At 49.5% G+C, this 24,866-nt stretch overlaps 1 protein-coding gene across 1 annotated transcript in view; it reads right to left on the bottom strand.

Moving 5' to 3' along the window:
* LOC146808850 (phospholipase A2 inhibitor gamma subunit B-like) overlaps positions 1–24,866 on the bottom strand; it is a 183,955-nt gene that overhangs the window by 78,418 nt on the left and 80,671 nt on the right. The window contains exons 3-4 of the mRNA XM_085615674.1: positions 22,759–22,908; positions 11,258–11,404 (exon numbers count right to left, since the gene is read on the bottom strand). Coding sequence (XP_085471800.1) covers positions 11,258–11,404; positions 22,759–22,908 — 297 coding nt within the window. The remainder of the gene's footprint in view (positions 1–11,257; positions 11,405–22,758; positions 22,909–24,866) is intronic.

Below are 24,866 nucleotides of genomic sequence, written 5' to 3'. Positions count from 1 at the left end.
CCAAGGATAGACGAGATGCTGGCAAAAACCAAGGGGGTGAAATGGTTCTCAACCATCGACCTCACCTCGGCCTACCATCAAATAGCCCTACACCACACATGCCGGACATTGACATCGTTCATAACCCCCTTCGGGTGCTATCAGTTTCGCAGGATGCCATTTGGACTGGCCTCGGCAGCATCCGTATTTCAGAAACTCATGCACAAGCTGTTCAAGGAAGTAGAAAGAGTTCAGAACTTCAAAGATGACATCTTGGTGATGGGCAGGAACAAAGCAGACCATGACGGTAAGTTGTCCAAAGTCCTACATGTCTTAGAACGCAATGGACTCACGGCAGAGTGGGACAAATGCTGGTTTGAAATGACATCGGTCACATACTTAGGGCATAAGATCAGCGACCAAGGCATCACACCTAAACAATCCAATGTGAAAGCGATATGTGATGCGCCATCCCCGGGAACCAAGGAAGAAGTCAGGTCATTTCTAGGCATGGCCAAATTTTACAGCAAATTTGTACCGCATTTCGCCACCAAGACACACCAGTTGCGCCAACTCCTCCGGGACAAGACAACCTTCGAGTGGACGGAGGAGACACAAGAAGAATTCCAGAAGATCAAAGCGGACATCAGCACAGCAGTTCCTTTGTGCGGATATGATCAGCAAGCTAGATCAGTAAAACAACGGATGCGAGTGAAAGGGGCCTAGGAGCGGTCCTAATGCAAGAGACAAAAGATGGGGAACTGGCCACCCTCAGCTTTGCATCCAGATCTTTGTTGCCTACGGAGCAGAAGTACAGTGTAATTGAAAAGGAAATGTTGGCGCCAGTCTGGGCCATGGAAAAGTTCCGCCAATTCTTATGTGGTACAAGATTCAGGATAAGAACAGACCATAAGCCTCTGGTCAAAGTCCTCACATCATCTGGACATGCGAGTGCGACCCCCCGCATCGCGAAGATGACCTTGAAATTAGTGGATTACAGATATGATGTAGAACACATACTGGGAACCAGAAATAAAGTAGTAGACTATCTCAGTCGTGCCGCAGCCATGGAGGAAGCTCCAAGTGGCTCCGAGGACGAAGACACTAGAGTGGCATTCACGGAAGATCACAAATGAGTGATAAGCGAACACGAGTGGAAGGAAGCATACGAGACTGACTCAGACATCGGGGCGGTCAAGCAGTTCATACTTAGGGGATGGCCAGAAAAGATATCATCTAATGGGATGTTTCATAGAAAAGCCATTGAAGCCCCTATTTTACGTGTAGAATGGGCTTTAGGGGGAACGGATAGCGTTCGTTTTGCTTTATGGTAGCAAATCTGAATGCATTTGACAATCCACCTAACTATCCCCAACTTGGAGATGGGGTTGCCCTTGTGTGGTGGAGAGAAAGAGACAAACAGTTGTTTGGTCTTACGGAAAGGTTGTGTTCTCTCGATGTAGTAGAGTAGGGTTCGTTTGACATCTAGTGTATGAAGAGCTCTTTCTGCAACAGTTTGTGTTTGCGAGAAGAATACTGGTAGTTCTACAGATTGGTTTAGGTGAAAAGGAGAAATGACTTTGGGGAGGAATTTTGGGTTGGTACGGAGAACCACCTTATTATGGTGCATTTGTAGAAAAGGTTCTTGAATAGTAAATGCTTGTATCTCACTGACCCTTCTGAGGGAAGTGATGGCTACAAGAAAATCGGTTTTCCATGTTAAGAATTAAAGTTCACATTTGTGTAGGGGTTCAAAAGGAGGTCCCATTAGTCTGGTGAGAACGATATTTAGGTTCCACACAGGTGAGGGTGGCACTCTAGGGGGGAATTATTCTTTTAAGGCCTTCCATGAAGGCTTTAATGGCAGGTACTCTAAAGAGTGAGAGATATTGCCTGTTTTGTAGGTAAGCTGCTATGGCTGCGAGGTGTAGTCGAATGGACGTATAGGCTAGATTGCACCTTTGTAGGTGGAGTAAGTAGCCTATGATGTGTTGAATGGACACATCTAGGGGATCGATGGTGTTGTTATGACAATAGACAACAAAACGTTTCCACTTGGCGGCGTAGCACGCTCTAGTGGTAGGGTGCCTAGCTTCTTTGATGACGTTCATACAGTCAGGGGGAAGATTTAGGTACCCGAATTCTAGGATTTCAGGAGCCAGATCGCAAGGTTGAGCTGAGCTGGGTCCGGGTGTCTGATCTCTCCATGGTTCTGGGTTAAGAGGTGTGGAGAGAGGCGTAATTTTTGATGCGGTACTACCGATAGTTCCAGCAGTGTGGTGTACCACGGTTGTCTGGCCCAAGTTGGCGCTACTAATATTAGTATGAGGGAGTGCTGTTGGAGTTTGCGCACCACTAGTGGAATGAGTGGGAGAGGCGGAAAAGCGTACGCAAAGCTGCCTGACCAATTCATCCATATCGCATTTCCTTTGGACAATGGGTGTGGGTATCTGGCGGCGAAGCTTGGGCATTTTTTGTTTTCGTGGGTGGCGAAGAGGTCTATCTGTGGATGCCCCCACATTTGAAAGTATGGGTGAAGAACTTGCGGGTGAAGTTCCCACTCGTGGAGTTGTTGTGTTTGTCTGCTGAGTAGATCTGCTATAGTGTTTTGTACTCCTGGGACATGTTGGGCTAGGAGAAAGATTTTCTGGGGTATGGCCCATCTCCATATGCTCTGTGCTAATTGAGAGAGCTGTGGAGAGTGTGTGCCGCCTTGTTTTTGAATATAATAGATGGCTGGCATGTTGTCTGTGCGGATTAGGACTGCTTTGCCCAAAATTTGTGTCTGAAAGGATTTTAGGGCTAGGAAGATTGCTAGTAACTCCAGATGGTTGATATGGAGTAGCTTCTGTTGAGGTGTCCATTTGCCTTGCATGGTGAGATGTAATAGATGAGCTCCCCAGCCGGAGAGCGATGCCTCTGTTGTTAGTACTATCTGGGGAACCGGGTCCAGGAACGGTCGACCTTTGGAAAGGTTTGTGGTGGTCCACCACTGCAGAGAGCGATGGGTACAACCGTCTACCAACACCAGATCTGTTAATTGACCCTGGGCCTGGTTCCATTGGTGCGCTAAGCACTCTTGGAGAGGAAGCACCTGGAGTCTTGCGTGAGGTACTATGAAGATGCAAGAGGCCATCATCCCTATTAGTTGCATGAACACCCGTGCTGGAAGGGAATGTTGTGCTATGAATTTTGCGCATAGAGCCTGAATGCTTGCAATCCTGGCAGGATTGGGGTAGGCGAGCGCTTTTGAGGTGTCTATAGTGGCACCTAGATATTGTTTTATGTGGGATGGTTGGAGATGGGACTTTTCGTGGTTTACCATGAAGCCCAGCTGGTGAAGTAGCGGTTGTGACTCCGAACAGGAGCGCTTTGAATTGGTAGTGTTGGTGGTCCACTACAAATCTGAGGTACTTCCTGTGAGCATTGTGCACTGGAATGTGGAAGTAAGCGTCTTTTAGGTCCAAAGTGGTGAGGAAGTCGTTTTGGGAAAGTAGCGGAAGTACCTGCTGAAGCGTCACCATATGAAAGCTGTCTGAGTGTATGTATTTGTTTAGGGGCCGAAGGTCTAGGATGGGCCGTAGAGTCTCGTCCCTCTTTGGTATGAGAAAATATAGGGAGTAGACCCCCATATTTTGTTGGTTGGTATGAACGTGTTCTATTGCCTCTTTGTCTAGGAGGGAGATTACCTCCTGCTTGGGTAGCCGCAGATGTTCTGGTGACATCGGGCGTTGCCTGGGTGGAATGTTTGGGGGGGTAGTTGTTAGTTCTAGGCAGTAGCCTGACCGAATTATTTGTGTTACCCATTTGTCTGAGGTGATGGTAGTCCAGACCGGAAGGAAATGTTGGAGTCTGCCCCCGACCGGAGTGTGATTGTCTGGGGGAAGTGGAGGGAAGTCATTGGGAAGGCGCGGTGGCAGAGCGGACGGTGTTTGTTTTGCCTCTGCCTTTGTTATTGTTGCCCCTGTAGCCGCCTCTTTGGTAACCCCTTGTAAAGGTGGACTGAGTAGGGGATTTGTATGAAGTGGAAGCGGTGTCTGAGGAGTAGCCTCTGGATGTGCTCCAAAAGGAAGAGCGGCAAAAGGAGCGTCTGGGAGGGTGAGATTGTAAGGCTCCCATGGATTTTGCCGTGTCAGTGTCCTTTTTCACTTTCTCTAGGGCGTCATCCACTTTGGGGTCAAACAGATGTTCCTGGTCAAAGGGATGGTTGAGGATGGAGGTTTGTACCTCCGGTTAAAACCTGATATCCTTAGCCAGGCATGGCCACGGAGGAGGACACTAGTATTGATAGCTCAAGAGGCTGTGTCTGCTGCATCTAAGGCATAACGTATGGAGGTATTGGTAATTGTTTTGCCCTCCTGAATTAGCTCATTGGCCCTAGCTTTGTATTCATCAGGGAGATGGTGCATTATGGCTTCTAGCTCGTCATAATGGGCCCTGTCATACCTCGCTAGTAGTGCTTGTGTATTGGCAATACGCCATATATTGGCCGCTTGAGATGCAGTACGCTTGCCTGATGCGTCCAAGAGTTTAGACTCTTTGTCAGGTGGTGGTGCGTCACCTGACGCCTGGGAGTTGGCTCTTTTCCGTGCTGTGGATACTACCAAGGAATCTAGTGGCGCTGGTCCTCTGATGTAGGAGGGATCTGTTGGGGCGGCTTTATATTTCTTCTCAATGCACGGGTTAATGACCCTGGCCCTGACTGGGTCCTTAAAGACCTCCGGCACATGTTTTATAACACCCTTTAGCATAGGCAATATGGAGGTGGTCCTATGTGTGGTGTCAAATGTATCTAGGAGGAAATCCTCCTCCACTGGGTCGGTATGTAAATCTACCCCGTGGTAGTGTGCCGCCCTTTACAATAAATGGTTGAACCCTAAGCAGTCTTCTGGTGGAGAAGGTCTGGAAGGGTAAAGATCGTCTTGTGGGACGTTAGGGACATCAGGGATATTATAATCGTCCCATGGGTCTGGGGATCCTGTGGGAGTGGGGTCCCCTGTAGGTGTATCTTGGGGTACATCCCCTATGTCGTCGTATGGATCCCCTTGATCATCATCATCCGGGGATGGGGTTGGGGAATGATGAGGTGGAGGAAGTGGAGGAGGGGAAGGTGGAGGAGGTGGTGGTGGTGGGGAAGGTAGTCTGAAAGGGGAGGTAGCAGAGTCCTTCCTTTTTGGAGGTGGAGGCGGAGCAGGTTTTTCTAACTGTCTCTTTTTGATAGAGAGCATCAAATGTCCAGTTTTGGGATCCTTAGTTAATGTTTTTTGTTCTGGAGAGGTTGGTTTGTCCGTCGGCGCCGAAGGCGTCGGGCCGTTGGTTTCTTAGGCTTGTCGGTGCTGTTCGTTGTTTGGAACCATGCTTGGAAAGCTCCGATTGTTTAGTAGGCGCCGAGATGGATTTCGGCTTCGAAGTGTCGGTGCCGTTGGTCTTGTGGGCTTTTGTCGGTACCGAAGATGGGGTCGGTGCCGAGGAGCTGGGTCTCGACCGCGAGTGTTTCGGTGTGGGACTCGGTGTCGAGATGGAGGCCGGTTTCTTTTTCTGTGCCGAAGAGTGTTTATCGGCTCCAACGGTGGGCTGGCTCGAGCCCGAGCCGCCTGAAGGCTTAATTGGCTTCTTTACCGGTCCTGAAGGTGCGATGTGGGAAGCAGTGTCTTTGGTCTTGCTTATGCCCGAAGGCGAAGGCGTGACCGAAGCCTTCTTCGGTGCCTGCCAGGGTGTGGGGGGGGGGGGAGGGGAGGTTAGAGTAGTACTCACGACCCTCTGTGCCGGAGTGATGTCCTCCACATCTGAATCGTCGGCTTCGGATGCGCTGACGGGTCCCTCGTCCGTGTATTGTTCTGGAGCGTCGACGCCTTCTCCGAAGATGTCGTCCGGGATCGCCGTCGAAGAGTGTGCCATGGTTCTTCTGGCTCTTCGGTCCCGAATCGTTTTCTTGGACCGGAGGATTTACACGCCGGACAGTCTTGAGCCTCGTGTTCAGGGGAGAGGCAGAGGTTGCACAGGTTGCACACCTCGTGGAGATCGGTGTGGGGGAATTTGGACCCACATCGAGGATACTTTTTAAATGGAGTCCTTTCCATTAGCCAGGACCGGAGCTTGGGTAGGCCCAAAGGCCCAGTACTCCGGTGAGGCGTACCCTCATCTGCAGAGCTGTGGTAAGACCGTTGAAGTACAGAGACTTTGAGATGGGAGACGGGAGACGGGAACGAGTCCACCAGCAGGTAGACTGATAGACATTATCGTATGTGTGAAATGTATATCCATAAAGGGGGAGATATGTAGCGTCGCGCTCTAGTCTTCACGGTGTTACGTGATGACGTAGAGCGCGGCGGCCATTTTGGATACGAGGAGATAGCGCGGAGCCGGCGAGCAGTGCGGACGTCTCCCGGCGCTCTCCTGATAGAGTACCATTTGCCAAATAAATATTATACTTACCTGCAACTCTCAGTGTGAAGTGTCCTTCCTCCCTGGGGACCCCGATACATTACAAGTCAGTCACTGCGAGATATGCAAGCAATGGCCTTTGTTTAGGACCAGGCTATTTTGCCACCCGGTGCATTCTTTGTATGTAGAGAGGGACGAGCATTTCATTGTGACTCTAAGGGACACAGAAAGTGGCCTTTAGAAAGACTGCACACATCTTATTTACATGCAGAAATATAAGAGGCGGTGAGACTCAACGCTAGCTAGCGCACCTATGTGGCTAAACGTGTATTTGAAAGGAAGCCTCTCAAATATACTGTGCTGGTCACTTGCTTAAGGGGCCCTAAGCAAGTGATTGCATTTTGAGAAGATCACCACATCACCAGATGGCACCATTTCACCAGAATACAACTTTTCAAGTTATGGATGTTGCTTTAAATTAATAATTGTTTTTAGTTATCTTAGTCCAATTTGCTTAATTGAACTGAACACGAATTACTAATTCCAGAATGCACAGATTTGTTACATGAAAACTGCAGGCAGAACAAAACGTGTTTTGATAACATGGAGCTTTTTGGTAACTCTATATCTGACCCTTGCAGATATTAACATTGCAATAGGTTTGTGGGAAAGAGCACGTAAATAGCTGTAGAAGTGTGAACAGCAAGTCTTGCAAAGGATGGCTCTAATTATCTTTGTAATTAGCCACCTCTTCAGGTAAACTGAAGGGAGCAGGAGCATTTGTGGAGTATTTGACAGCTCAATAATGTGTCTTCCAGTCTTTGCCATTAATATAATGCAGAGGCAGTCAGTGCCATGTGACCGAAACTATGTTGGAAACATTCAAACCTTCCTTCAATGACTTTTGCGACCTTTATACCTATGAGGTAGAGCCATTTGGGTGCAAATTGAATTGATGGCAGGTGTTGCATTTATGTCGGGTATAAGGAGATGGGTGTCAATTGTGTTCTACCTTGTAGGCAGTGCTCATTGAAATCTATGTCTGGCATAATGATTCATACCTGAAGCACTTTAGACAACAGCAGGGTAAATAGTTAGGCGTCTGCTGTGTGCACGGCTACTGGCCAAATTGTGCATACAGTCTACTCCTCAGCCAGCCTCCAGGTAATTAATCAAGTTTCTTTGCTATTTGAACAGCTGCTTGCCAAACAGTGCATCATTTCTATTTGGTCAGTGGCTGGGTAAATAACAAACTCTCCTTATTATTGGCAAGGGTGCTATTCGAATTGTACATAAAGTCGGCTATCTAACCAGCAATCAGGCATATAGTGACATTTCTTCACTATTTGCAAGTCCACCCCAGGGGGGGGGGGGGGCCGCGGCGGTAGCGCTGTGCTCGTGACGAGCCCAGCTCGACATGAGGCACAGTGGAGCTGTGCTCATGACGAGCTGAGCCCGTCACGACCCCGCCCACTGATTGATTCTCCCGCACAGGCGGGGAATCAACCGCGCGTGGGCGGGCCGTGACGGTTATGACGAGCCCAGCTCGTCATGAGCACAGCTCCACTGTGCCTCATGACGGGCTGGGCTCGTCATGAGCACCGAAGCGGTTAATGAGGTTTTCTTTATTATTTGTTTGGCTGCTTGCCAAATTGTGCATAATGTCTGCTATTTTGCAGACAGCCAGGTCAAGAGTAACATTTCTTGTAAGTTTTTTTTGCTATCTGCATGACTGCCTGCCAAAGAGTCCATAATCTCTGCCATGAAGCAGGCGGGCGGATAAATAGTGGTTTACTTGCTATGGCAGGCCCATCATTCCAACAGTGCCAAATCTCTACCATTTAACCACCTGCCTGGTAAATGGTGACGTTTCTCAGCTATCTGCAAAGAAGCAAGCCAAATAGCAAATAATGTTTACTATCCAGCCAGTACCCAAGTAAATAGCAGAGAAAAGTCACTATTTACTCAGCAGCCTCCTAAATAGCCACTCCAACAAATAATATTCCTAAAATAAACACATGGCCTTCAGGTACATTGAGCGATGATGTGTTGAAGATCCGCGCGGATGTTTGCTGAGTGCAGAACGCACTTGCTCTATCTACAAGTACTGTCAGAGGGTTTCACCTGGGGTGGAGGGCTCCCCGCGACCCCCTTAGATGCCAAGAGGTACTTCACACATAATAGTGCCCTGAGCAGAACCGTAGCAGCAGGTCAGGGTCTGACAAGCCATTCAGTAGGTGTGCGTGCCATGGGCACGGCTGATCAGAGGAAGGATCAGGTTCATCAAATCTTACCCTATGGTGATTCTGGTTCACACTAAATCTATGTAGTACAACCGTAGACCTAGGACATGTCAGACGATCGAAGACAAAAATACTGTGGCACCAAAATATCATGGCAAAAGTATCAAGGACGAGGGGTTGAGTATACATGTACTCTTCTTAACTCCAAATCTGCGTACCTTGAAGATATGTTTATATCGTGAAAGCATATAGATATATATGGAATTAAGTATAGCAAACCTATGCTTAGATTTATAAACGTATCTTCACAATATTTTGGTCTTAGATACTTTTACCACAATATTTTGGTTCCCCAGCATTCTGTAGTCTATTTTCTGCTGGAATGCCAGATCAATATAGAAAAAGACCATAAATGACAGAGCAGGAGAATTGAAGGGCTGGGCACAGGGCAAACGAGTTCCAAGAAAGCCTAACACAGAGAACTGAATACATGAAAAAGAGAAAGAAAAATACAAGAGAGAGACCAACGGGAAAGAGAGTGAGAAGTGAAATAAAGAGAGGAATAACAAAAAAAGGAGGAAGGACTAAAGGAACAGCAGGAAGATAACTGAAAAAGAGAAGAATAGGGAAAAAGAGAGAAATAGGGAAAAAACAGACAGCGGGGAAAGAGTGAAACTGAAAAGGTGTTTACAGCTTCTTTAACAATGAAGAGGGAGCGTGTGAATAGCAGTAGTGCATGCTTGTTTCTCACACAAACAGGATCAGCAGTAATACATGTTCCAATAGGAGGAGGGAGCTCACTCCTCTGCCACTGGTCCAGGAACTGTTCTTCTTGTAAGGGCAGCTTGAACTGCTGCTGGACGCACTACACCGGTGTCAAATGCTACTGAACGCTGCTGAACAGTATTTTATTATATAAACCCTAAAAAGAACTGGGAATATTGAGTTGAGGGAGAGAGGAAGTATGAGACTTGTGCAGGGTTCAATTGGGAGGACCAGGGCAGGGTCCAGTGAATGATGGACTTATCAGCAGCTTATGTAGGTAAATTTGCACAGGGACGGGCTCAGGAGGTGAAGAAACATGAGAAGAAGAGGAGAAGGGTAAGGAGACGAAGACAGAGAAAGGAAAAGGAGAAACTGAAGAATGAGAAGGGAAAGGAGCAAGGAGAAGGAGAAGAAGAGGAGGAGGACATTATGGAGGACAAGGAGAAGGAGAAGGGAATAGGAGAAAGTAGAAGGGACATGGAGAAGTAGATGAGGAGGAGGAGGAGAAGAAGAATACAGAGGAGAAAAAGAAGGAGAATGGATCGTGAGAAGTAGAGGGGAGGAGAAGGAGAAAGATAAAGAAGAGTAGGAGAAGGGGAACATGGGACATGGAGAAGGATAGAAGGAGAACAAGGAGGAGGTGGAGAAGGAGGAGGGGGTTGGTGGTATCCAGGCTCTGAGTGCCAGATGGCACCAAGAATTGTAATGTGAGTGACCCCCAGCTGCTGCCTGCTGTGTGCTTCATGTGAGCTGTAGCACTGAGTCCTGGCCTTTTAATCTAATAACTTTGCATGCTGGGACTTGTAGTGTTCTCTTTTCCTATCATACCCTATAGGCATAGAAATCCCAGCATGCAAAGTATATCTGGTTAAAAAACAAACAGGACTTGTGATCAAATGCAAGGAGACCGTGGGACATTTCCTGCACTACTGGAGTCTGAGGAGCTGCAGCACAAGTCTCCACTGAGTGGGTCAGCGAGAAAATGAACTGTGGAACCTCACTGGTGTAATGCAGTCGCTGCAGATGTGTGTGTACCCAGGGACAACAGGAACGAGTTGGTGCATTTACAGTGCCACGAGGTCCCAAACTGAGACCAAACGCACTGTGAATATGCGTCTCATTATTTTGAAATTGTATTACCCACAGTATAAGCCGGGTGGCCACAAAATATGCAGAGATAGTGATTAATATTAAATAGGTGCTTTGAGAACATATATGTTCAGTAATTCACAACTAGACTGCAGCTACCAACCAATTTAATGTCTTTTAAAAAGAGCCACTCCATAACCCAGCTGGTAACACACCCTTTCATTCCCTCTAAACCAGAATACATATTTGTCACCACCATGAAGGTTAAAGCCACGCTGGCACCAGAGACAATCGCCACATCTGGGCTGTGACATTTGTCAAGTAAGCAGACTGGCCATATGTTCGTGTTTTTAGGAAGGGTCAGTGAACTTCTATTTCAGGTGTTTTGCAACAGTTCCAAGATCTGCTCAAAGAGGCGTGAGTTCTGCTGTTTCTCTTTCCATGCACTTCATTCCTTGGTTTAACTCGCGAGAAAGTGTCACTCCGCGTGTCACACATTTGGTCATTGAATGTCACTCATAAACAGTGCCATCTTAACGCATGGGCAAGCTGGGAGGTTGCCCAGGGGGCCCACAAGCATAGAGGCCCCATGCAGACCAGAATTTAATACAAATTTTCCAGTTAAACATCTTTATTCCTGTGAGTGGTTGTGTAGGCAGGGCCCAGTGCCCTGCTTTGCCTGGGGGCCTGTAATGCTGTTAAGGCGGCCCTGCTCATAAGTACACTGAAACCAAGAAAATGTCACACATATGCACTCTGAAAACTTGGGGGAGACACACACACCGCCTATAACCTACCTTTTGAAGAGGTGAAGGAGTACCGTGCACACTTGCTCTCCGAGCCTGTGCACTTCATTTCCGCCTTGGTGTCGCAGTAGGACGCATCCCCTGTGAAGCAGGAACGGCAGACGACTCCATTCTCCTGGGTCTCTGGTGCGGGGGGCACTGTTGACAGACAGAAGGCATTAGATGGCCCCCAAGTTAGGCTGCTGGGAGAGAATGCCCTTTAAGGGCTTCCAATGCACATCAGAGGGTGAACAGGGTACATCGGGGGTTTGCACATGCAGAGCAGGGCCAGGGGTGTTCATTCAACAACATGCGATGGCAGACGGAAGTGACATCACACACTCCCTGACACCTGATGTTATTAGTTGAGCTCTGAACAGTCGCATATTTGCTGCTGAGAGGCGAACGGAAAGAAGTTGAAATACAGGAAGTAAAGAGGGACATTCGTGCCGGCTCAATCCTGTCCGCCTGCTGCCGCCTCTATAGTTCAGGCTGCCACCTTTCTGAAAGAAAATTGCCACCCATTTGTTGTTGTTGTACGAGTCTGCAGAGGGGGGCGGGTGTGTGCATGGGTCAACGTGTGCTGCCCCCTGACACGCCTTAATTGCTGTTTTTGTGCACTATCAGTGGGCACAAGAGGGCCTTTATTTGCACATAGTGGACTGGCTCCATCGGCTGAACAAGCACAGGCTGTCAGTGGCATGCTACTGGACGTCTAGGCAGTTCAAGAGGCCCGGAGTTCTGAGAAGATCCTAGCAGGGGACCTAGTGAGTGAACAGGCACGGAGTGTTCACCTTTGACCTTTTGTTGCTTTTACGGCCCTTGCTTGGGATGCATGCAGGACGGGGCTACAAAGGAAAGACAGCAAAGTCCCAATATGATGGTTCATCGAAGCTGCAGTAAGGGGCAGCATGCAGTACGAAAATAGTGTATAGGTGTAGCGCCACATAAGGGTCCACGGTAGGGTGCTGTGAGAAAGGCATGACCAACTTGTGAAGTCCGCGTGTGTCACCTAGGTGGTGGTACTTTAGGGGCAGTAGAAGGATTTGTGTTGGCAACAGCAGCTTGGTGAATAGACAGCAGATGTCGACTAAGGGGAGAGGATGTGGTCTGACAGCTAGATTGCTGACTTTGGTGCTGGAAACCAAGGTTTGAGCCTCGGGGTCGCGTCCACATCCTGTGATTCTGGGCAGATCACTTGATCTCCCCGTGCCTACCAAAATAAAAAAATAAATGTGTCCTTCTGTAACGTAACCGGTGCTCATGTAAAGCGCTCTAATACCTTCAGGTCGAGTTTGCGCTATTTAAATCTGCAAAAAAAACCCAAAAAAACTAAGGGCTGCCTGAGGGACTGTTAGGGTAAGAGGACCGGGCAGGGGAATCCGTTGAAAGACAGCGGGTACAGGCTAGGAAGTACATTAGAGTCAGTGGAAGAGACTGTGTGCATGACTGGGGAAGGGGTGGGTCACTGAGACTTCAAAGAGGGGGGAGGGGGGTTCTTGGTACACATCTGACATCATTTGGGGCAGTACCAGGGAACATACTGATGAGACATGCCAGTGATAAACCATTCTATGCAGATTTGTATAGCGTGCTAATCACCCATGGGGGTATGCGGGCACTACGCAGTTGGCTAAGCGGATGTCTTGCAGGAGAGTTTATTCAAAAAGCCAGCTCTTTCGCTTCTTGAAGAACTCAAAAAGCGACGAGGAGGCTCTGATGAGCTGTGGAAGGTTGTTCCATGCTTTGAGGGAGATATAGGAGAAGGTGTGACCTCCTGCTCTGTTTTCGTCCAGATGAGTGGAGATTGGAAGGTTAGTAGAATAGTTTGCGGCTGTTGAGGTAGGTGGCGCCTATATTGTGTAGTGCTTTGTATGTGTGTGTGAGGAACCTGAACTGTTTTTGTGTATGGGGAACCAGTGAAGTTCCTTGAGGCGTGGAATGATGTCAGTGCAGTGCCTGTTGGAGGTACAGTTCACTCAGCATTGTTCCCTTAGAGGTATCAAGAAGCACCTGCATGAGGCGTGATTGGCTCAGCATTGACCTGCATGAGATGTGATTGGCTCAGCATTATCTCTAGTAGCAAGAAGCACCTGCTGGAGGTTTGGTTGGCTCAGCATTGCTCCAGCATGTGCTCTCACTGTGTCAAGAGCAAAAGGAACAAATGATCGCCGAAATGCTGAACAATGCAAACATTCACTGCCCGTCACAAGGATCTGGGTTTAATCCATCATTCTTTTGCTCACCATGCCACCCCACTTTAGACCCAGCTATATGCAAATCACTCTTGACTCTGCTCCTCATTTGTCGCCCTAAGGTGGATGGATATGCCCAGACGTGGGTCCCGTGCTCTCCATGCCACTAGATTCAAGCAAGCCTGGCTGATGAGGGGTGATGCCCCGAAACCGATCCCAGGATGCTTGTTTCTGGTCCAAGAAGGACCTGGTCTGGCAGTTCGGGCTGGACTGTTCCAATGAGGAACAGGGTCTAGACTGATTTGCATATGGCTGGATCTGAACTGGGGTGGTGCGGTGAGCAAAAAAACGATGGACTAAAAAGGATCTTTGTGACTGGGGGTGAATGTTTGCATTGTTCAGCATTCTGTCCATCAATTGTTCCTTTTGCTTAATGTGTCAAGAAGCAACTGTTTGAGGTGTGGTTGTCTTAGCACTGGCCCTGCATTAGCTATATTAGAGAGAAGCACCTCCTGGAGGTGTATCTGCCTCAGCATTGTCCCTGTATTATCTGTAGCTGAAAGAAGAACTTCCTGGAGGTGTAGTTGCCTCAGCATTGCCCCTGCGATAGCCCTATTAGAGAGAAGCACCTCCTGGAGGTGTGTTTGCCTTAGCACTGTCCCTGTATTATCTTTAGCACAGAGAAGCACCTGCTAAAGGTGCGGTTGCCTCAGCATTGCCTCTGAGGAAGCTCTATTAGAGAAGCACCTGCTAAAGGTGCAGTTTCCTCAGCATTGCCCCTGCAGTAGCTCTATTCGAGAAGCACTTGATGAAGGTGTGGTTGCCTCAGCATTGCCTCTGCGTAGCTCTAGTACAGAGCAACACCTGCTAGAGGTGTGGTTTCCTCAGCATTGCCTCTAAATTAGCTCTAGTACAGAGCAACACCTGCTAGAGGTGTGGTTGCCTCAGCATTGCCCCTGCGGTAGCTCTATTAGAGAAGCACCTGCTAGAGGTGCGGTTGCCTCAGCATTGCCCCTGCGGTAGCTCTGTTAGAGAAGCACCTGCTAGAGGGGTGGTTGCCTCAGCATTGCCCCTGTGGTAGCTCTATTAGAGAAGCACCTGCTAGAGGTGCGGTTGCCTCAGCATTGCCCCTGCGGTAGCTCTGTTAGAGAAGCACCTGCTAGAGGGGTGGTTGCCTCAGCATTGCCCCTGTGGTAGCTCTATTAGAGAAGCACCTGCTAGAGGTGCGGTTGCCTCAGCATTGCCCCTGCGGTAGCTCTGTTAGAGAAGCACCTGCTAGAGGTGCGGTTGCCTCAGCATTGCCCCTGCGGTAGCTCTGTTAGAGAAGCACCTGCTAGAGGTGTGGTTGCCTCAGCATTGCCCCTGCGGTATCTCTATTAGAGAAGCAACTGCTAGAGGAGCGGTTGCCTCAGCATTGAACCTGCGGCAGCTCTGTTAGAGAAGCACCTGCTAGAGGTGCGGTTGCCTCAACATTGAACCTGAGCAGCTCTGTTGGAGAAGCACCTGCTAGAGGTGCGGTTGCCTCAGCATTGAACCTGCGGCAGCTCTGTTAGAGAAGCACCTGCTAGAGGTGCGGTTGCCTCAGCATTGAACCTGCGGTAGCTCTGTTAGAGAAGCACCTGCTAGAGGTGCGGTTGCCTCAGCATTGAACCTGCGGTAGCTATGTTAGAGAAGCACCTGCTAGAGGTGCGGTTGCCTCAGCATTGCCCCTGTGGTAGCTCTATTAACGAAGCACCTGCTAGAGGTGCGGTTGCCTCAGCATTGAACCTGCGGCAACTCTGTTAGAGAAGCACCTGTTAGAGATGCGGTTTCCTCAGCATTGCCCCTACAGTAGCTCTATTAGGGAAGCACCTGCTTGAGGTGCAGTTGTCTCAGCATCACCCCTGCATTAGCTGTATTAGAGAAGCAGCCTGCTAGAGGTGCGGTTTCCTCACCATTGCCGCTGCGGTAGCTCTAGTACAGAACAACACCTGCTAGAGGTGTGGTTGCTTCAGCATTGCCCCTGTGAAACCACTATTTGAGAAGCTCCTGCTAGTGGTGTGGTTGCCTCAGCATTGCCCCTGTGAAACCGCTGTTTGAGAAGCTCCTGCTAGAGGTGTGGGTGCCTCAGCATTGCCCATGCTTTAGCTCTAGCACAGAAAAACACCTGCTAGAGGTGTGGTTGCCTCAGCATTGCCCCTGGGTTATCTCTAGTACAGAGAAACACCTGCTAGAGGTGTGGTTGCCTCAGCACTGCCCCTGCATTATCTCTAGTATAAAGAGGTGGATGTTGGAGGTGTAGTTGCGTCCGCATAGCTCCATAGTTGATCTCACTACAGCAGCGAGAAGCACCTGCTGGAGGTTTGGCTCACTCAGCACTATCCTTGCATCACCTCTAGTACAGAGAAGCGCCTCCTGAAGGTATGGTTGCCTCAGCAGTGCCCCTGCTAGAGATTTAGCTGGCTCAGCATTGCTCCTGCACTAGCTATCGCTGTTGCATCAAGAAGCACCTGCTAGAGGTGCGGTTGCTTCAGCCTTTCCTCTGCGTTAGCTCTAGCACAGAGAAGTGCCTGCTGAAGGTGTGGTTTCCTCAGCATTACCCCCGAGTTAGCTCTATTACAGTTAGCTGTAGTATGGAGAAACACCTGCTAGAGGTGCGGTTGCTTCAGCATTACCTCTGCGTTAGCTGTAGCACAGAAAAGTGCCTGCTGAAGGTGTGGTTTCCTCAGCATTGCCGCTGAGTCAGCTTTAGTACAGAGAAACACCTGCTAAAGGTGCGGTTGCCTCAGTATTGCCCCTGTGCTAGCTGTAGTATGGAGAAACACCTGCTAGAGGTGTGGTTGCCTCAGCATTACCTCTGCGTTTTCTCTATCAGAGAAGTGCCTGCTGAAGGTGTGGTTTTCTCAGCATTGCCCCTGAGTCACCTCTAGTACAGAGAAACACCTGCTAGAGGTGTGGTAGCCTCAGTATTGCCCCTGCGTTAGCTGTAGTATGGAGACATACCTGCTAGAGGTGTGGTTGCCTCAGCATTACCTCTGCGTTTGCTCTATCAGAGAAGCACCTGCCAAAGGTGCGGTTGCCTCAGAATTGCCCCGGGTTAGCTCTAGTACAGAGAAACACCTGTTAGAGGTGTGGTTTCCTCAGCATTGCCTCTGAGTCACCTCTAGTACAGAGAAACACCTGCTAGAGGTGCGGTTGCTTCAGCATTACCTCTGCGTTACCTCTAGCACAGAGAAGTGCCTGCTGAAGGTGTGTTTTCCTCAGCATTGCCCCTGAGTTAGCTCTATTACAGTTAGCCGTAGTATGGAGACATACCTGCTAGAGGTGCGGTTGCCTCAGTATTGCCCCTGCGTTAGCTGTAGTATGGAGAAACACCTGCTAGAGGTGCGGTTGCCTCAGTATTGCCCCTGCGTTAGCTGTAGTATGGAGAAACACCTGCTAGAGGTGCGGTTGCCTCAGTATTGCCCCTGCGTTAGCTGTAGTATGGAGAAACACCTGCTAGAGGTGCGGTTGCCTCAGTATTGCCCCTGCGTTAGCTGTAGTATGGAGAAACACCTGCTAGAGGTGCGGTTGCCTCAGTATTGCCCCTGCGTTAGCTGTAGTATGGAGAAACACCTGCTAGAGGTGCGGTTGCCTCAGTATTGCCCCTGCATTAGCTGTAGTATGGAGAAACACCTGCTAGAGGTGCGGTTGCCTCAGTATTGCTCCTGCGTTAGCTGTAGTATGGAGAAACACCTGCTAGAGGTGCGGTTGCCTCAGTATTGCCCCTGCGTTAGCTGTAGTATGGAGAAACACCTGCTAGAGGTGCGGTTGCCTCAGCATTGCCCCTGCGTTAGCTGTAGTATGGAGAAACACCTGCTAGAAGTGTGGTTGCCTCAGGTTTGCCCCTGCGTTAGCTGTAGTATGGAGAAACACCTGCTAGAGGTGCGGTTGCCTCAGTTTTGCCCCTGCGTTAGCTGTAGTATGGAGAAACACCTGCTAGAGGTGCGGTTGCCTCAGTATTGCCCCTGCATTAGCTGTAGTATGGAGAAACACCTGCTAGAGGTGCGGTTGCCTCAGTATTGCCCCTGCGTTAGCTGTAGTATGGAGAAACACCTGGTAGAGGTGCGGTTGCCTCAGTACTGCCCCGGCGTTAGCTGTAGTATGGAGAAACACCTGCTAGAGGTGCGGTTGCCTCAGGTTTGCCCCTGCGTTAGCTGTAGTATGGAGAACCACCTGCTAGAGGTGCGGTTGCCTCAATATTGCCCCTGCGTTAGCTGTAGTATGGAGAAACACCTGCTAGAGGAGCGGTTGCCTCAGTATTGCCCCAGCGTTAGCTGTAGTATGGAGAAACACCTGCTAGGGGCGCGGTTGCCTCAGTATTGCCCCTGCGCTAGCTGTAGTATGGAGAAACACCTGCTAGAGGTGCGGTTGCCTCAGTATTGCCCCTGCGTTAGCTGTAGTATGGAGAAACACCTGGTAGAGGTGCGGTTGCCTCAGGTTTGCCCCTGCGTTAGCTGTAGTATGGAGAAACACCTGCTAGAGGTGCGGTTGCCTCAGTTTTGCCCCTGCGTTAGCTGTAGTATGGAGAAACACCTGCTAAAGGTGCGGTTGCCTCAGTATTGCCCCTGCGTTAGCTGTAGTATGGAGAAACACCTGCTAGAGGTGCGGTTGCCTCAGTATTGCCCCTGCGTTAGCTGTAGTATGGAGAAACACCTGGTAGAGGTGCGGTTGCCTCAGTATTGCCCCTGCGTTAGCTGTAGTATGGAGAAACACCTGCTAGAGGTGTGGTTGCCTCAGGTTTGCCCCTGCGTTAGCTGTAGTATGGAGAAACACCTGCTAAAGGTGCGGTTGCCTCAGTATTGCCCCTGCGTTAGCTGTAGTATGGAGAAACACCTGCTAGAGGTGCGGTTGCCTCAGTATTGCCCCTGCGTTAGCTGTAGTATGGAGAAACACCTGGTAGAGGTGCGGTTGCCTCAGTATTGCCCCTGCGTTAGCTGTAGTATGGAGAAACACCTGCTAGAGGCGCGGTTGCCTCAGTATTGCCCCAGCGTTAGCTGTAGTATGGAGAAACACCTGCTAGAGGCGCGGTTGCCTCAGTATTGCCCCTGCGCTAGCTGTAGTATGGAGAAACACCTGCTAGAGGTGCGGTTGCCTCAGTATTGCCCCTGCGTTAGCTGTAGTATGGAGAAACACCTGCTAGAGGTGCGGTTGCCTCAGTATTGCTCCTGCGTTAGCTGTAGTATGGAGAAACACCTGCTAGAGGTGCGGTTGCCTCAGTATTGCCCCTGCGTTAGCTGTAGTATGGAGAAACACCTGCTAGAGGTGCGGTTGCCTCAGGTTTGCCCCTGCGTTAGCTGTAGTATGGAGAAACACCTGCTAGAGGTGCGGTTGCCTCAGCATTGCCCCTGCGTTAGCTGTAGTATGGAGAAACACCTGCTAGAAGTGTGGTTGCCTCAGGTTTGCCCCTGCGTTAGCTGTAGTATGGAGAAACACCTGCTAGAGGTGCGGTTGCCTCAGTTTTGCCCCTGCGTTAGCTGTAGTATGGAGAAACACCTGCTAGAGGTGCGGTTGCCTCAGTATTGCCCCTGCGTTAGCTGTAGTATGGAGAAACACCTGCTAGAGGTGCGGTTGCCTCAGTATTGCCCCTGCGTTAGCTGTAGTATGGAGAAACACCTGGTAGAGGTGCGGTTGCCTCAGTATTGCCCCTGCGTTAGCTGTAGTATGGAGAAACACCTGCTAGAGGTGCGGTTGCCTCAGGTTTGCCCCTGCGTTAGCTGTAGTATGGAGAAACACCTGCTAGAGGTGCGGTTGCCTCAGTATTGCCCCTGCGTTAGCTGTAGTATGGAGAAACACCTGCTAGAGGCGCGGTTGCCTCAGTATTGCCCCAGCGTTAGCTGTAGTATGGAGAAACACCTGCTAGAGGCGCGGTTGCCTCAGTATTGCCCCTGCGCTAGCTGTAGTATGGAGAAACACCTGCTAGAGGTGCGGTTGCCTCAGTATTGCCCCTGCGTTAGCTGTAGTATGGAGAAACACCTGGTAGAGGTGCGGTTGCCTCAGGTTTGCCCCTGCGTTAGCTGTAGTATGGAGAAACACCTGCTAGAGGTGCGGTTGCCTCAGTTTTGCCCCTGCGTTAGCTGTAGTATGGAGAAACACCTGCTAAAGGTGCGGTTGCCTCAGTATTGCCCCTGCGTTAGCTGTAGTATGGAGAAACACCTGCTAGAGGTGCGGTTGCCTCAGTATTGCCCCTGCGTTAGCTGTAGTATGGAGAAACACCTGGTAGAGGTGCGGTTGCCTCAGTATTGCCCCTGCGTTAGCTGTAGTATGGAGAAACACCTGCTAGAGGTGTGGTTGCCTCAGGTTTGCCCCTGCGTTAGCTGTAGTATGGAGAAACACCTGCTAGAGGTGCGGTTGCCTCAGTATTGCCCCTGCGTTAGCTGTAGTATGGAGAAACACCTGTTAGAGGCGTGGTTGCCTCAGTATTGCCCTAGCGTTAGCTGTAGTATGGAGAAACACCTGCTAGAGGTGTGGTTGCCTCAGTATTGCCCCTGCGCTAGCTGTAGTATGGAGAAACACCTGCTAGAGGCGTGGTTGCCTCAGTATTGCCCTAGCGTTAGCTGTATTATAGAGAAACACCTAGTAAAGGTGTGGTTGCCTGAGCATTGCCCTTGCAGTATCTCAACTAGAGAAGCACTTGATGGAGGCGTGGTTGCCTCAGCATTGCTTCTGCACTAGATCTCGCTGTTGTATCAAGAAGCAGTAGCTTGAGGCATGGTTGCCTCAGTATTGCCCCTGCATTAGCTTTAGTATGGAGAAACACCTGCTAGAGGTGCGGTTGCCTCAGTATTGCCCCTGCGTTAGCTGTAGTATGGAGAAACACCTGCTAGAGGTGTGGTTGCCTCAGGTTTGCCCCTGCGTTAGCTGTAGTATGGAGAAACACCTGCTAGAGGTGCGGTTGCCTCAGTTTTGCCCCTGCGTTAGCTGTAGTATGGAGAAACACCTGCTAGAGGTGCGGTTGCCTCAGTATTGCCCCTGCGTTAGCTGTAGTGTGGAGAAACACCTGCTAGAGGTGCGGTTGCCTCAGTATTGCCCCTGCGTTAGCTGTAGTATGGAGAAACACCTGCTAGAGGTGCGGTTGCCTCAGTATTGCCCCTACGTTAGCTGTAGTATGGAGAAACACCTGTTAGAGGTGCGGTTGCCTCAGTATTGCCCCTGCGTTAGCTGTAGTATGGAGAAACACCTGCTAGAGGTGCGGTTGCCTCAGTTTTGCCCCTGCGTTAGCTGTAGTATGGAGAAACACCTGCTAGAGGTGCGGTTGCCTCAGTATTGCCCCTGCGTTAGCTGTAGTATGGAGAAACACCTGCTAGAGGTGCGGTTGCCTCAGTATTGCCCCTGCGTTAGCTGTAGTATGGAGAAACACCTGCTAGAGGTGTGGTTGCCTCAGGTTTGCCCCTGCGTTAGCTGTAGTATGGAGAAACACCTGTTAGAGGCGCGGTTGCCTCAGTATTGCCCCTGCGTTAGCTTTAGTATGGAGAAACACCTGCTAGAGGCGTGGTTGCCTCAGTATTGCCCCAGCGTTAGCTGTATTATAGAGAAACACCTAGTAAAGGTGTGGTTGCCTGAGCATTGCCCTTGCAGTATCTCAACTAGAGAAGCACTTGATGGAGGCGTGGTTGCCTCAGCATTGCTTCTGCACTAGATCTCGCTGTTGTATCAAGAAGCAGTAGCTTGAGGCATGGTTGCCTCAGTATTGCCCCTGCATTAGCTTTAGTATGGAGAAGCACCATCTTGAGGGGTGATTGCCTCAGCATTTCCCCTGAGTTGGGTCTAGTAGAGAGAAGCACCAGATGGAGGTGTGGTTGCCTCCGCGTTATCCCTGTGTTAGCTACAGTAGGGGAAGTGCCTCCTGGAAGTGTAGTTGCCTCAGCACTGCCCCTGATTTAGCTCTAGTAGAGAGAAGCACCAGATGGAGGTGTGGTTGCCTCCGCGTTGTCCCTGTGTTAGCTACAGTAGGGGAAGTGCCTCCTGGAAGTGTAGTTGCCTCAGCACTGCCCCTGATTTAGCTCTAGTAGAGAGAAGCACCAGATGGAGGTGTGGTTGCCTCCGCGTTGTCCCTGCGTTAGCTACAGTAGGGGAAGTGCCTCCTGGAAGTGTAGTTGCCTCAGCACTGCCCCTGATTTAGCTCTAGTAGAGAGAAGCACCAGATGGAGGTGTGGTTGCCTCAGCGTTGTCCCTGCGTTAGCTCTACTACAGACAAGCTCCTGCCGGGGTTGTCATTGGTTGCACATTACTCTAGTGCTTGCTCTAACTGTCATGTCAAGAAGCACCTGCTTAAGGTATGGTTGCCTCAGCATTGTAGCAGCAACAAGCACCTACTGGAGTGGTGGTTCCATTAAAAGAACACACTAGTGCCTGCACAATGAATGGACCCTCAGTTGGGCTGATTCAATGTAAAGCAAAAGTGCCGCTCTTCCGGTCTGCTTCACCCAGCACCTGCTCTCAGGATTTTAATTTTCAGACCTTGAGGCATTATGGCATCTTCGTGCATGAGATGACTTCCCAGATACCCCCATACGCTATACCACTGCTGTTTAATGCATGGATTCCCTGTTGTCTCTCATGCAAGGCAGGTGGTGTTGGCTTGTGTACAACAACTGGTTGTATATCTGGTGGGTATCAAAGGTGTGGTTGAAATAGGCTGAGCAAAGTTTGTTGCAAGGATTTGTCGAGTTAGGTATTAGTAGATGCATGCTATAGTACGCAATCTGTATGGTAGGCGAGGGGCTTCAGAATATGGAAAACACATAGGGCCACAACCGGTGATCCCTGGGTTTTCCACCTAAATATCAACTCCAGAATATTCTGGTATCTGAATATCATGCTGACTCTTGTGGCCAAAATATCGACAAAATGAGCAAATATAGGTAAGTATCGGTTTGCCTAACTAAACTCTACTTTAATTATATATACATATTTAATAGTGAATTGATACCAATGTGCACCCGCCTTCTCTATACTTTGGTCCTCAATATTTTGGGCATAATAATTTGGTAAACGACACACAGACTTTTTCTAAATATTTTGGTAGCACAATGTTTCTGTCGTTGATATTGCGACATGCAACTGATTGATTCCGCTGGAAAAGTTAAGGCGGGGCAATAGCAACGGAGTCATGCTCGTGGTGATGTTACTCTGGTCTGCATGCCGGACATTGGTCCACACCTGGATTGCTATATGCAAAACCACATACGCGTGGATGCCATATGTATGGGGGATGCAGTCAGGGTACAGGTCGTGATGAAGAGAGAGCTGCAGGTCAGTGTGAGTGGAACTTTGAGTGCCATGGCTGGTGATACGTACGTGTCGGCGTCGGAGGGGTACAGTTGTCGGAGCTGCAGCAGGTGGTGCTCCGTCGCATCGTGTACCCAGTTGTGGTCAAGGTCTGCCCTTGTTTGCAGGCGCCGGATGTTCCACACATTCGGATGAATTGTGGTACGTCTATTGGTCCAACTAAATAAAGCAAAAAACAGGAAAGAGATCAAAGTCAATAACCAAGCAACAGTGGAATAAAATGCCACCCCTTAGAGATGGTTGGGCCGGGCAGTGTTCTTTCTAGAGGTTTCACATTTGCACTGAGCTCAGTCACTCCTTCCCATGTGACAGCAGAGTGGGTAGAGGATTCAAGAGCAGAGTTCAGTGGCAGCTAAGCCTGGGGAGATCCAAACCTCTGCACCAGAGGACTAGACCCCCAAGTAGGACAGATGCATTCACATGGGCCACCTGACATGCACACGCAATGGGGTGCATTGGCTCATAATTACTGGTGGCTATAGAAGCAGTCCTGGCTGTCAAGTTGGGGCCACGTACCAATCATGTGGACTGGCTCTGCCCACTCACCACAAAGCATAGATAGTGTATCAGTGCTCTGTCACCCAGCACTTGTACAGACAGTGACGAAGCGGTCACAGCGAGCCCAATGCGATCCTTAAAAGCATGCTGTCAACTGAGACCAACTGGAGAAACCGGGGCTGCTGCTCACCCCTTGAAATGAAGACTGTACAGGAAAGGAACACAGTGAAGACCCCAGCTACCCACGCAGACAGATAACTATATGAAATCTTGGAGATGCTTCCGCAGGTTCTCTTCGTTGTAACGCGTTCTTCCAGCTCTACCTCTTCAGACTCCCACATTGACTTGCTACAGACAGACTGTCTCCCCTCACGGTCCTTCACCCTGGCCACTCTACTCAAGCTTCAACGCCTTGCATCACTCGTACGTACGACAATCTTAAACAGCTTCCCCGTTTAATGATGCTCAGAGTGCTTGACCATGGTCTTCAATCCACTGGAGATCGGCTGCAAACCCAACCAACCACTGAACCTTTCAAATTCTTGACCGCGTGCCTGTCGTCGAGTGCTTCGACCATGGTCTTCAATCCACTGGAGATCGGCTGCAAACCCAACCAACCACTGAACCTTTCAAATTCTTGACCGCGTGCCTGTCGTCACAAGGTCTTTTCCTCTCACATTCACACCTTCGCCACTCACCCCTCACAGACACTTTTACCCATCCTCTTCACCACTCCATCCAACCTGGAACCAACACAGAGTTCGTTTTTCTGCCACTGAAAAATTCAAAAGGGAAAACGTATTGTTATATGAGGTGTCAAACGATGAACCACCAGGCGATGACGAACCTCTCCCCTCCAATCAAGACCGCTAGCCTTTTGCAATGGGAAACCCACTTTGATGGCTTTGTTAAATCTTTCCACCATTTCATTGTCTTCCGGATGTTAGAGAGCTGAAGTTAGACACAACAGACTCAGAAATTGCTCCATTTAAGGGGAACAGAACTGTACCCTGTTGGCCGTTAAAAGCTTATTTTTTCAGACTTTGCACACACTACTTTTTTCTACAGCCCCTTCTCTTAAACTTAAAAAAAAAAACAGAATCAAGAAGTTGGCAAATGCCGTGTACAAAAATGTTGCACACCCCTACTGCAAACCAAACATTTTGCAAGTAAATATAAATAAAACAACTGTTTAATTCTACATCTTTTGCCGCGCATGCTCTCCAGTTCGTTCCTGCAGGGAGGTGTCCTTCTTAAGACCTGCTCCAGGCCCCACAGGAATTCTGATTTGGATGCAAAGACCGGATTCCCAGTTTTGTGGTAATCGCCAGACTTGTGGATTTTCCTTGTAAGATTTTCACCAGGTAAAACCAGACAACGTTTTTGAGGGCAATAGCCACTATTTTTAGTTTGGTCACCTTGAAACGTGGATAACACATGGCATCGTTGTGTTATCCACTTGATTGTGGAGTAATAGTGCACCAGAGGAGCTCAAACTCTATGGTTTCGGTAATTCTGAATCCAATATCACTACATTGGTCTGTGAAGTACTCAGTGGGCAAGTTTCATGCAATCAGATGAGTCTCTCCACCCCGGATACTCACCCTTTACCCTGGGGA

The sequence above is a fragment of the Triturus cristatus genome, chromosome 7, assembly GCF_964204655.1.
Source record: "Triturus cristatus chromosome 7, aTriCri1.1, whole genome shotgun sequence".
Lineage (NCBI taxonomy): Eukaryota > Metazoa > Chordata > Amphibia > Caudata > Salamandridae > Triturus > Triturus cristatus.
Note: the sequence above shows the minus strand (reverse complement) of the source record. Positions and strands in the feature narration are given on the sequence as shown.